The sequence below is a fragment of the Ooceraea biroi genome, chromosome 6 (assembly GCF_003672135.1).
Source record: "Ooceraea biroi isolate clonal line C1 chromosome 6, Obir_v5.4, whole genome shotgun sequence".
Lineage (NCBI taxonomy): Eukaryota > Metazoa > Arthropoda > Insecta > Hymenoptera > Formicidae > Ooceraea > Ooceraea biroi.
The window spans coordinates 3,428,663-3,441,980 of record NC_039511.1 but is presented as its reverse complement, the minus strand read 5'-3'; the positions used below and the strand labels follow the sequence as shown (position 1 = coordinate 3,441,980).

General features: G+C 43.3%; 2 protein-coding genes across 2 annotated transcripts in view; one reads left to right on the top strand and one right to left on the bottom strand.

Annotated features, from left to right (window-relative positions):
* Positions 1-162: 162 nt before the first annotated feature.
* The window catches only part of LOC105284073 (thyrotroph embryonic factor), a 69,729-nt gene continuing 56,573 nt past the window's right edge, over positions 163-13,318 (top strand). Inside the window, exon 1 of the mRNA XM_011347325.3 lies at positions 163-1,029. Within this exon, the coding sequence (XP_011345627.1) occupies positions 942-1,029 (88 nt within the window). The 5' untranslated portion in view covers positions 163-941. The remainder of the gene's footprint in view (positions 1,030-13,318) is intronic.
* On the bottom strand, positions 9,302-11,875 carry LOC105284075 (probable ATP-dependent RNA helicase DDX46). The gene is made up of 2 exons (XM_011347326.3): positions 10,759-11,875; positions 9,302-10,001 (listed from the first exon to the last, which is right to left on the bottom strand). Exons 1-2 carry the CDS (start codon positions 11,034-11,036, stop codon positions 9,455-9,457), a joined length of 825 nt encoding a protein of 274 aa, XP_011345628.1. The 5' UTR covers positions 11,037-11,875; the 3' UTR covers positions 9,302-9,454.

Here is a 13,318-nt window from a genome sequence, read left to right as displayed (position 1 = left end):
GCGTCGCGGTGCTGCTGCTAACGCGGGGATCCCGCTGAGGGGGACCGACAGAGAGAGAGGGCGGGGGCGAGAAAGAGCCAGACAGAACGGGTCGCGGCTGCGCGCGCAGCCTGATAAGGCCGAGGCGAGCAGGCGGGACACGAGCACTCGGGTGCTCGTTATCAGTGCGGCAGGCGTCGGCAGGCTTAAAACGGCGAGTCGGCTCCACCAGTCGGCCAGGAGATCGCGCCACGAGGCGAGCCACTTTTAGATTGATTTTCAAGAGCACCGCCAGCACGGGGCCAGCGGCTCCGCGTTTATTTTAACGCGTCCACGAGAGCGGGCACAGGGAAACGGGTCTCGCGCGCGCACGCCACGGCGCACGGCTGATAGGGACAGTGCGAGCGAGGGAGCAGCGTGACGACGACGCGGTGAGAGGTTCGGCAGCGCGCGACGACGGGCGAAGCCTCTCCTACGCGGCCGCAAAGACCGGTCTCCCCGAGCGGGCGAGCGGAACCGCCGCGTTACTCTTCTCGACACCGCGTCCTCTCCGTCTCGCGCGCGCGATCGGGCGCGATCACGCACACGCACCGTCCGTACGCAGCTCGTACGAAGCACGCGACGACCGCGAGCAGGCGCGCGTGTGCCGATCACGAGGAAATACGTGCACCGATCCCTGCCTGCCTGCCTTTCCTCCGTCTCTCTTTCTCTCTGTCTTTCCGATCGTCGCCAACGTCGTCGTCGTCGCCGGAGCTCGTTCTTGGTTCGTTCTTTCGCGTCCGTCCGCCTGTGTCTCGTACCGCACCACCGTTCCGCTCCGATCCGTCCTGTGCCTTTTCTACCTATCGATCTTATTAATCTCTCACTCGTGCCGCGGTGTGTGCCATCGTGTGTGCATCCGCGTGTGTGCCGCAATAGGCCCCGAGGTGCGCGCTTGCAGGCTTCGTGGCGCAGTGCGTGAAATGAGTGACAAGGACCGCTCCTCTCCCACTCTCGTCGAAAACAGTCTCAAGTCGCTGCTCGACCAGCCCAGCATATTTCCGCTGATCGGTAAGTGTTCCGCCAGTTGCGAGATAGCCGCGTAATGCGCGCGCGTAATTGACCCGCTGGCACGCGCGACGTGGGGCCGACCTTTCGGTCGGTCGATCGGCCGTCGGAGCCACGCCGCGATTCCGCGCGTTCTCCGCTCGCGTTCGACGTTCCTTCTCCTCGCTCTCTGTCTGCCCGTCTCGCTCTCTCTCAGCTCCCACCTCCTGATCGACGCCCTCGACGTTCCTCTCAATATTCGCCTCCGAGCGGATTTCATTGCGGTTAACCTGCCGCGTGACGACGTTCCCAAGAGAACTCGCTTTGTATTCGCGGCGCGGCGCGCCGGGCTCCCGCGCTCGCTCGCGTCGCCGGTCGCCCCGGCACGAAAAATTCACCCTTCGAAATTCGCGCAAAGCGCGCGCGGACTACCGCAGCGCGGACTGGCGGCGGAAACGTTACACGCGGGCGCGTGACACGCGCACCGCCTCGAGAGGATCACGAGTTTGAGTATTCGATCGCAATTTGAATTTCGAGTGCGCCGGGGCGCGCGCGCAACGCCGCTATCGGAGCTCGCGCTTTTTCCTATTATCGGACTGCACCGACTGCCAAAGAGGGCCAAAGTGCAAAGGGCGAGAGCGCGAAACGAACGACGGAGAACAAGTGAGAAAGAAAGAGAGAGAGAGAGTGGCAGAGGAGTAGTTCCATGGAGGGCGACGAGCATGTGTTCGTGCAGCTCGTCGTCACCGCGCCGTCGCTGCTGGTCTGCCGATTAACCTCGTTTAGATCCCGTGGCGCACCACGTGACGCGGCTAACCTTACCTCGCCCCGAGCGAAACCAACCTACACGCTCGATTCCACTCCGCTCGGCGAGCGAGCGTGGAGAGAATAATCTTGCGCGACGTGGCCGAGACGGCCGGGGACCGTCGGGAAGCCATGTGATGGTGTGTTCTAGCGTGTTCGATTGGTGCAGCACTCGCGAAAGAAATCGAGAGTGTTGAATTAAAAGTAATCGACGGCAATTCGTTCGGCAAAAGTACGAATACGCGAACTCTGCAGCCGCGGAATGACTCGAAAGGCTTTCAGCCTTTCCGTATTCGTTTTACGCTCGTTCTGATTGCTCCAACCACGTAATTGATGCAATTGTCTTCTAATTAAAGATACTTTGCAGTAAATCGTTCCGCGTTATATATTCGACGTTCAATTGTATCGTGATACTTTTCAGTTTATAACTGAAAAGATTATTTGCTTAATGATTTATGAAGACTAAGCATATGCTATTAATACGCTACAAAGAAGAATAACAATTTGGAAAATCTTTTATTTCTTGATTTTGAAAACAGAAAAATCCGAGATATGTATCTCCGTCGATTTCTTTTGTTTCACATTTCTTGCAGGATTTTAATTACTCAAGTTTTTTAACTACTCTCAGCCTTGAAACGTGAAGTTAGTAGTTATAATATCTCTAGGCTCCTGTATTTAAATCCTGTATTAAAATGAAACCACTTCCACGAATTACTTCGAGTAGGAAGGAACTTTCATCCCATAGAAAATAGAAATTACAAAAGTCCAATGAGAAGAATTTATTCCGTAAAGTTACATTACGAGGTTGCAACGGCGATTCCTATTAATCCGCTCATTTTTTCCGGCTAATTACCGATGCGTGTGTTTTCTAGGAAACGGTGCATCAGGTTGCAATCGGATGACGGCATTTTTGCGATGCTCGCTTCATTACGAGCGATGCACGAAACTACTCGCATAGCCGAATGGGAAGTAACTCGTTACGTTGACTCAGGAAACTGTCCTTAATTTACTACCTCGCTGAATCGGATCATTAATGCAACGCAGATTAATTAGTAGCGAACGTGGATGCGTGCGGCGCGCGGGGGAGATTGTCGATCGCTTGAAAATTTGTTTCTTCCCTGTCTGTAAGATAGATTGTACTCTCTCTCTCTTTTCCTCTCTCTCTCTCGTCGGGTTTAAATAAATAACAAAGTCTGTCGACATGTATTGCTTTCTCGATTACGCAAAATGCGATTACCTGCACCGGACTGCGCTCGGATAAAAACATGATGACAAAATGAGGAAACAATGTCGTTTCTCGTCAATTCTCCGTGAAATAAATCTAATATTGGTCACGAAGTTCGATCGATGCGCGTTCATCAGCTTTATTTGCTCTGTTGTTTTCCGCATTGGTCCTAAAATATGCAGACTGCTTTTGCTGCAGAAATAAATCGTCGCCAGAATAATTCGATCTCCGATTCGTTTCGTACACCGTGTGACTCGAGTTTAGGGGAAAAATGCGTCCTTGTTGACGCGATATCTTCTTGATAAAAGATACTATGCGACTGCAAACACGCATGATATACGCGATGGTAAAACGGAGTTAGTTTCTGATACTATACGTCGCATAGAAATCGAGTCCCTTTCGTTTTTATTGCATGCGCGGTCTCACGGTAGCGGGATTCTATTTATTTTCGGTATTACGACATCGCAACGTTAACTTCTCACAGCGACTCGCATTGTGACAGTGAGACTGCGTCGTGACGCGCGTCACATGAAAACGTGATGGCTCTTGAAGCATCTTTAGTGTACCACGCCTATTTTTATGTCGCACGAGTGTATCGCACACCGTAATTTTCTGGGCCACATGCCATCTTCCCGCTCTTGTTACATATATAGCTGCCTGTGAATGTAATAATAAATATAATCGATCACACATGTACACATAATTCGCAAAATGTTATAATAAATAATTTTATCGCTAGTTTGTCGATCAGTACTTCAGTTTTTCCCCTTTCAGGTTTTACTTCCTCAGAATTTAAATGTTCAATCGGTCAGCATGCAAAAGTCCAATTTCCAGTCGTACAGCTCACATTAGAAAATTGATTCGACACAAATGCGAATTCAGGATGGATTTAACGGATTCCACAATTTTGGATTAAGATATTATCTTGCAGGCGTGATGGTACATTATACAGGGACCCGCACAAGATTGAGAGCTCCCGAAGGGACGAAAAAGCAAGCTGCACCTTGTATTTATGCCGATCAATATGAGGGATTTAAACGAGAGTAATGGTAGAAGGGCAGAGAGCCAGGGAGGCCCCAGACTTTCCAATTCGGCCAATTACGTCGTATAATGGCATACCTCCGTTTCTATCTTTTGATTGTTCCTACTGGCTCCTCATCTCGCGTCTTCTCTCATTGTTTACTTTGCCTACTAATAATTTCGTCCATCTTCTCTTGCGCTGCGAAATCAGTTGTATACGCCTCCGTCTCGTGTACGCGTATTTATCAATCAAGAGCTATCGCCGTGGACATTAATTAAAATTAATTGGGTTCTAATTGATTCTCCCTTTCCCTCAAGAATCCTGATAAGTGTCCGTTATTTATTGCTTCGTCAATCTTCCAGGAGCGCCGAACAAACGTTTTGGTTTCGGAATATACACATATTACAATTCACATGAAAATACACACGCAATCGCTTATTGCGCGTAAATACAGGAACGACGAGAGGTCTGTTTCTTCTTATCTGCTTCTTAGCTCGAGGAATAAAAGATTGGCGTACTGTTTGCTTCAACTCTGTATGTCTGTGAGTGATCGATGCCACTTATGGTCACTGTCGCGGACGTCATCGTTAGTGACCCGACGACTGCCGACGACGAGAAATGCAAGCCAGCAAGTAGACGCCGATAAGTCGCGTGTTAAGCGCCGTTTCATTTTTCATTCACTTTCTTCAGATCGATATAGTTATATCGCTGCTGCTACCTTGTTGTATAGCCGCGAAACAACTATCGCGACGTCCCCAGATTTACGCATGCATTGTCAATAAAGTGCACAAATAACTCGCTATTATTGTACGTTGATTAGAGACTAGTCTTACGCTATATTATTACGCCGATACATTCGCGATAGCATCCTTGATTTTCCTTTTTAATGCTCGTATAATGTAAAACAAAACAGATATCGCCACGCTTTACATGGAATAATTTCGATAAATGTACGTATATGGACACGATTATTAACTCATTTGCCTTTTACGAGGCAGACCGCTACCTTAGCACATGCCTTTAGCATGCAACGTAGTCGGAAAAACTATGTTCAGCATGTGTCGTTACTATGTAATCCGTGTTTCCCAAACGCGTTTTTCAGATTCTCACATTTCTTTTTGAATACCATCAATCATTTGTGGTGAAAACCAGTCATCTCTCCCGCAAAGTCACTTTTTTATCTCGGCCTCCCTAAAGTTTCTATCCCCCGTTTAATGATATAAAAAGCTTGTAAAGGCACAGTCAAGGGAGAGATGCCTCTTTTCTATATTAATAATAAGACGTGAGATTTCATTTGTCAGATATTAATAATCTTAATCATTTACTGATTCGATAAAATCCGTCATATCGAAGTTATAAATTGTCTCAGGTGGGTCGCACGAATCGGTCGCAAAATGCGCTGTAGTTTTAACCGCAACCTTTGGAAAAGCCACGGTTCACGGGCACTTCGATAATGCCAAGGGTGCCAAGACACTTGATATATATATAATATATTCACTGAATATTTTTCGCTTTCGATAATTATCGGCAGGTAAATCGCGTCAAAAGCTCAGCACCGGCATTACGAGCCGTTTCTCTACCATGCCTCGTGCTCTTTCACAATATGTTGGACGATTATTTTTGGCGTGCCAGGACCGTACGTACGTCAATCCGTTTGATGGATAGGCTGGAAGCCTAGCAGAGAGAGAGAGAGAGAACCGCCAAAACTCAAATACGCCTCGGCATGGTGGAGCCGCTTCGCGTGCGACGCAGCTGGGGAAATAATCGCATTCAGTCTAATATCTAGTTTACATTTTGTGCCAACCGAGTTCCGATTTGATCGACTTCCGTTTTGATATGATTCCCCGATGCTTTTCGCGACGATTTTTGTTTGCTGTATTTCTGGAAAAATATATATGTAATAATCTATTAGTAGAGCGTGTTATCCGTTATCTGATAACAATCTTGCTCAATACAAGGCAGGGATTGTTTATTGTTTGAAATATCGTCTTTCTGCGAAAGTAACTGGTAAGCGATTTATCATCTTTACGAAATTATCATCTTTGGCTTTATTAATACGACAGAACGAGAAACAATTGGCTCACAGCGCATATTCCTCCGCAACTATGTACAATGATAGTGCCAACTTTATGGTGTACCAGATGCTACTTGGTCGTTCCAAGTTGGCTCTAGCATCTGCTGACTGCCGGTTTTCTTCGATGCCGTTTAAATCGTTCAAACGCACGGAGATCAAGGTAAAGGTTAATTACTTCGTTTCGCCTTTGATGACGATTTCTACGATCAAAAGCGTACCTTATAAAAATTCGTTGGATTAAAACAATGAATAAGAATTTATTTTATCCAAATATGATATTCCCCAAATATTTGTAATTAAAAATTTATTTAAAAAATTGTTCCTTTCTGTAAATTGATTTTAATTTCCCTGAGGAAAGCAAGTTTGAATTTTTGGTGAAAATAAAAATATGTTGCAACATGAATGTCATTTTGTCATATGATGTAAACTTCACATTTCAAAGATTTGGACTGCAGTCACGAAATTATTTCCTTTCTATTTTTAGACATTACGTTTTCGCAGAAAAAAAGGAAGAAAAAAGGCGTTGAGACCGGCAACGACGCTGATGATCAAATAATTAGCCCCGAAATCATTTCTTACGTTCCACCGTCGTGCTATCCGCAGGCCAGAGATCACTCGTCGAGCTTCGCGTTCTTTTAACTGTTTCAAGGCCCCTCGCGATATCCGCGAGTCTCAAGAAGCGTTTAGCACCGCGCGATTTCGCTCGTTAGCACGTGTTGCTCGAACGTCGTCGAGGTACTCATCCGCGAACATTTGCAGATGCAGATAGAGTAGAGGAGATCGCCGAGAGATTATGGTCCGTCGAGTCGCTTGTATATTTAACTAGACTTTCTTGAATAACAGGAAACGATAAACCGAACTTATCCTGTTGTACGATTCTTCCACGATTTATGAGTTAGCTGCGATCTGCTATACTAGAAAGTTGTTCTCGGAGCAATAAACTTATCAGTGGTTTGAGCGCGTTCCAGTTTTAGCGGGTATTAACGCAGGCACGTCTAGTGCTTCATCTGGATAACAGTGCGTCTGGATAATACCCAGGTACACCTGCACGCCGAGGAAAAGTATGCTGATTACCAACTGCCAAGAGATTACATGTTATTTATTGCGAGCAATTTGTCGAATTAAATCAATCGCGAAGACATATGACCGTCCACGACGTTTACGATAAATGTCAATTAGCAACACGTCGATTACCGTTAATCGAGCGAAATGCAACGGTTTTCGTCGAGATAACTCTCCTTTACCTTTAGCTAAAGATTTGGGCTGCCGAGGCCGATCGCTCGCGGCCTGGCGTGGCCTCCAAGCGAGTACCGCTCCCCTGGCAGCCCGCCAAAACTTATGCCAGGTTTCAACATACCGGCCGACATGAGTATTTTCGGTTTTGCGGCGAAACGACGAGGCCTCGGGGCCTCACTCTTTTCACGTGTCTCTCCATCCATCTCTCTTTCTCGCTGGGATGCTTCTTCGAAGATAAACGGAAGGACGGTTGCCACCATATCGCCGGATCACGGCGAGCAGGTGGACGCTGTCGTCGGCGGAAGACTTTGCCAGCCAGCCGAACTGGTTGATTTCATTCTCCAAGTTTTACTGTAGACGTACTATAGACTACTATAGACATACGGAAGAATTGTTGACAATTCTTATCATTCTGCATCGCGCCTTTCAACAGTCTACGTGGTATCGGCAAATAAAAATAACCGAAATGAACTGGTTCCTCGGTCCCGTCGCTTAATTGTTCGCCACTTGTCGAAGCACAAGTGTAAATGCTTCATTAACGTTCGTCACGACGAGCGTGGCGACCAATCCCGCGATAAAGCGCTTTCATCACACCAATACGAGTCGCTTGATCATCATCGCACGGATCATCGGTGGGAGATAGTACGCGATCGCTCTTTTACGTCCTATTTTCCACAGTGGGAGATGCCACTGGGCGAGCCATTTTCGCCTACGTACATTCGCATGTGGAGGGTAAAAGGGTGACAAGCTTAAATGACGACAATGATTTACTGCTCACTCGTTGGCAGGAATAGCGATAGTCTCTGTGAAATGAATTTTCTATCGATAGCAGATAATCGTTGGTCGAGCTAATCCGAATGCAAAACCGCTCATTAATGTGACTTCCATTAATCATCGTAAAAATATATTCAGTGTGTTAGTGTATCGCCTCTTGGTCAGTCAACCAGTCAGTCAGCGATGCACGAAACGTTAATGCAATTGTATGAGTCGCGCAAATATATATGCGCTGTAGGAAGCCTCAGTATTGTCGAAATAAGGCTTCCATGTCGAAGCCAATGCGCTTGTGTAAAGCTAGAAATAAATTTCAGATATCGCCCTATTATTACTGAATTAGCTTTGCATAATTACTCCGATGTCTGATACAGCGTGTATAAACAAAATATTCATGTAGAATCATCATCTCTCGGTCGTTTCGTCGTGCAAGCAAAGTACGCATAATGAATCGATATGATAATGAGGCTCGATAACACTCGGTTCATCCGATATGTAATAAATAAAAACTCGACTGAAAAATTTGGTGAACGCAAATGTATGTCTATTGGTTCATAATAAATTCGATAGATTTTTATCCGATTTTTCTTGATTATTCTTTGCGAAATATGCAAATAACAGCTTTGAAAATAATTGGTTGGATCGAGGAATGATTTCTTGGTCGATCATTTTTTCGATCGACGGAAATAATAGAAACCTTCTACCTGGTGGACGAAAGATGAGAGATTCGTCGAAGGAATCTGCCTATCTATATTTCGGGACGTAAACTACATTGGATACACGCACTTATCATTCATAGCTGGCAAAACACCGTGATCCATCCCGATGACTTGTGTCTAGTCCTAGAGTTGCTAGGCGAAATAGTCACGCGGTGCGCGCGTATGTGCGTGTGCAGACTCGTCATTAGCGCGACTATCATTAGCCGGCAAGGCCGTGTCCAGGGCTGTCGACGAACGCCGCGGACCCCCGCGCCCAATACGCTCGTTTCTCAGGAAGCTCGAGTTTCACGTCGCGATGGACAGCGCAATTTCGACCAATCTCGCTCATCTCGATCCGTGATCGCGCTGTCATCGCAATATTACAAAGAATCGAAAACAAGCATATTCATATGAGAAAAACAAATATATTTAATAAAATAAAAAATAATCTCAAAAATATATTAACATGGCATGTCAAAAATAGGTATAATTATATAAATACAAAATCCAGAAATTTGTGTGAAAATACAGTATAAAACCTCATACAATTTCACGTACAAAATTCGATTGATACCTAGAGTTATTCTGAGCGCAACAATAAGAACGTCATTATTGTTGCGTTAGACATCATCGGGCGTGTTTGAGCGTTGAGAATTTTGAGAGGAACCTTGCATATCTCGTTCATTCGAACGTTCAGCCATGGAAGTTTCGCTTTCGCGAAGATCCCCATCTTTGGAAGTGGCGTTTCCTTTGGACCCCGCAGCCACCGCTTCCATCTCCATCTCGCCGGAATCAGCCCGCGATCTAGCTCTAGTTCTTTCTTCGCTTCTTCTTCCTCTTCTCCTTCGTCTTCTGCTTCGTCTTCTCACTTGACGTCTTCCACGTCGTCTGCCCCTCCTGGCGCGTGATCTCCGTCTTCCTCGAGCACGTCTGCTTCTGCTTCTTCTTGTTCTCCCCGGTCTCTTCCTTCTCTCTCTTAACATTCTCTCTTTCTTTCTTTTCTCTCTCGCTAATCTCGCTCTTCTCCTTCTCGCTCTTTTCTCTCTTCTCTTACGTTGAACGCCGAATCTCCAAGGTTGACTTGGACAAGGTTCCAACACTCCGTCGCCTGTTCCATCCCCCAACGGTAGATGCTGGAGATAGTCGCAGGTGCATGCATAGTATCCTCTGAGAATACCATTAGAATATTTTGATATTATGATAATCCAATTATGTGGCATATTATGATAAATTATTACGGTCGCCTTTGCATTAAATGTTTCACTAGGTATTTGCATCACAAAGCGATCGTAGAATATACATGTAGATTTTGAAACAGATTTTACAAGTAACAAAGAAATCTTTTCTTGGATATAAAATTGTTTAATATTTAAAAGTCAAATTCAAAATCGTTCTGTAATGATTACATTACAGGTTTTTATCGATGTATGCTGTAATACATTATGTTACATCAACTGACATGACATAGCGTTTATTTGATCAAGTGAGAATACTGTGCGCGATCCAATCAAAATATTTTTTTGCGAAGTAGGTCACGTATCGCCCGCGCAATCGTGACTTAATCTATTGCGCTTTATTTTTGACCCAGCGACTTTATCACTGGCATTGATAAGCGAGATTTTCGTGGTGTCAGCAAAAAAAAATAACATCATTAATATGTCCATGCGATCACGCGAGAAGCTGGAAGTCTCTTCGATCTCTCTTTTAATATCTCATAAATCTCGACAAAGAAAAACATATAACATTCTGAAATAACTAACGTTCGAATGAGTTTGAATGAGAAAATTTCAACGTGTGACGTTAGTGGAATAAACGTTTGTGTAAACGAAATGTGTCAAAGCGCAATGTGATTCTTAAAATAAAATCCCGTTGGTGGAGTCGTTAAATTACTGATGATTAATGAAAGCATGCTTCGAATTCTTACCCCTTCGACCGTTGAAGGATTCCATAGGATAAGCCACGTTGTAAAGCGAGTTGGACCTGCCGCCTAATATCTTTGCCGGGAATGTCGTACTCCTGGGAAATATAGTTACTAATTTCCCGCGACGTCGAGCCTTGCACATCTTGCAGTCTACGTATAGCGTTTACGACGAGTGCCTCGATCTTTGGAGGTCGCTTAGCAGGCATGTCTATCAACGATTTTATAGCAAATATTCTGCATACGATAAAAAACTCTACGCATGTAATTGACATCTTGATCATCAATTTTTGTTATTACATAATGTTATTATATAAAAGATTTTAGATTAGCAAAAAGATTTCATACAAAGATTTAATGATGTCTAAAATTTTTATCTATATGAAGAAATTTACCCGAGTTACTCCGAATGTGGCAGGAATATATATTTGATTATATTTTCTTTCCAATAATACGTGTCATTACATTATTATGTAATCCATTAGGTATCAACGATGCAGGAAAAAACAAATATTATTAATAATTTTAAATTATGTTAAATTTCTGATACTTTCCTTATTCAAAAATCTAATTCAACACGCCGAATTTTACCGGTATCCAAGAGAAATGATCGTCATTTGTAATGTAATTATTCGTTGCTTTCTCGATTTTTTATCGAAAAAAGATTCGAGATTGCTATAACTACAAAAAAACGTAATGTGAAAATATGTAAATATCTGTTATAAATTATGCGTTGCGAACATATTAATTATTTATCATGTTCTTATATTCTGTGTAAACAAGCTCTGAAATATTATATCGATTCTGTGTTATCTATTTTACAGAGAGAATATTTTCGTTTTAAAGAGAGAAACCATGAGATTCGAATTGTTTTGCGTATTCGGTAATTGCCATATACTCTTTACTGGTTTCCCTTGAACTTCGTTCTTGCCTATCGAGCGCGAGACTCATAATCGGACTTACAATCAAAGTACGACGGATGAGGCGAGGCGAATAAACTACGATCGAATCAGACGTTTGTTTAGTGTTAACAACATATTAACAATCGGCACATTTAAATTACTAATTATAAATAGTTTGATATAATGCCGAGAAAAATTGTTTAAATAAATTGTGAATTATATATATAAATATTATAACCTAACTTCACAAGACTGATATTTTTCTATTATTTTATATTATTATGATTCCTCGAATTGCAAATGATTTTTTTTTAATCCCGGCTGAGTCGAATAAGAGATTTGTAGCACGGAAGATTATATCCCGCAATAAGTTAATCATGCTTAATAAAACCAGTATTTTAAGGGGCGAAAGTGCTTTATAAATCTTTGCAGATACAAATGTCTATTTGTAGCGAGCCTCTTCCTTCTTTCCTCTCTTCCTTCATTCTTTTTCTATCTCCGCTATCTCGAACAGAAATAAAACGGCACAAAATGGCACCAGGGAAGCATGTCAGACCTTTGTGCCGTGACAGCTCGGAATTCTTTTCTTATACCTTTGTAAATATAGTTCCCTTCCGGCTGTTTGAATGCGCTGATCAAGGATCATTAACTACATTATCATTTTGGCGCAAAACATCGCAATCGACTAGTAACTCGTGTCTTCACTTGAAGCGCAAGCCGGTACATCTATTAGTTTTCTAGATATACACTTAGTATATTAATTCAATAAATTACGTCATCTCATATTTTTACGCACGCAAGATCCTATAAGTATCCTATACAAACGGAGCGCATATATATGTTTAAATTACCGATCGATTATCTTATTGGCATAGTGTGATAACGACGCGTACATCTGCCTTATCTGCGGAAATCGGTGCGATTTATCATCTTATCGATGATGCTGCAGTTGAGGACTGGTAGATGATACGCTTTATTAGATTTATTTATGTTGCAAATACGTTCGAAGTCTGTTAAGGATGATCGACCAGTTTTCTGAGTACATCCAGTTAGATTAACGCTGAATGATTTATCGTTATGTGTCACTGGCGATTAAAAGAAATTAGATACACGTGTTTTCCAAGTACACGTTTGCCTTGCTGATATTCATATTGCTTTATTCAATTTTATTTATAAATTCTGCAATTACAATTTTCTAATCTTTATTAATATCATACAATTTTTATTAAGAGCAAATTAAATAGACTCCAATTAAAAAGATTTCAAAATTCTTAAAATTATTTAAACAATTTTTATGTGAAAAGAAATATATGACAGAAAACTGGATACATCGTTGTGCACACGTGTTTTCCGAATATTTCTGCGAGCTGACGCACAAAAACAGAGCGCGATTGTAAGTGGAAAGATCCTCGAGTGAATGATGCCGGCGCAAGTTCCTGCAGAGTGCAGCACAGATCAGCGTGGACACTGTCGGCATCTGGTATCGCTTCAAGGAAATGGTATCGCCGAAAGTCATTGATGCCATGTCCGCAACGATAACGCAGAGACCGCCAATACCTGAGCCTGATAGTTTCATCGTGTGCAAATGATTTCTCTCTTTCTTTCTCTCTCTCTCTCTCTCTTTCCTGTTCTCTTACCGATAGCAATCATTAAATGCACGACAT

Excerpts from the sequence above, each read along its gene's own strand:
- LOC105284075 (XM_011347326.3), bottom strand. The coding sequence starts at position 11,036 with ATGATCAAGATGTCAATTACATGCGTAGAGTTTTTTATCGTATGCAGA. Across the intron at positions 10,002-10,758 it reads ATCCTTCAACGGTCGAAGGG|AGGATACTATGCATGCACCT; the intron begins GTAAGAATTCGA and ends TGGTATTCTCAG.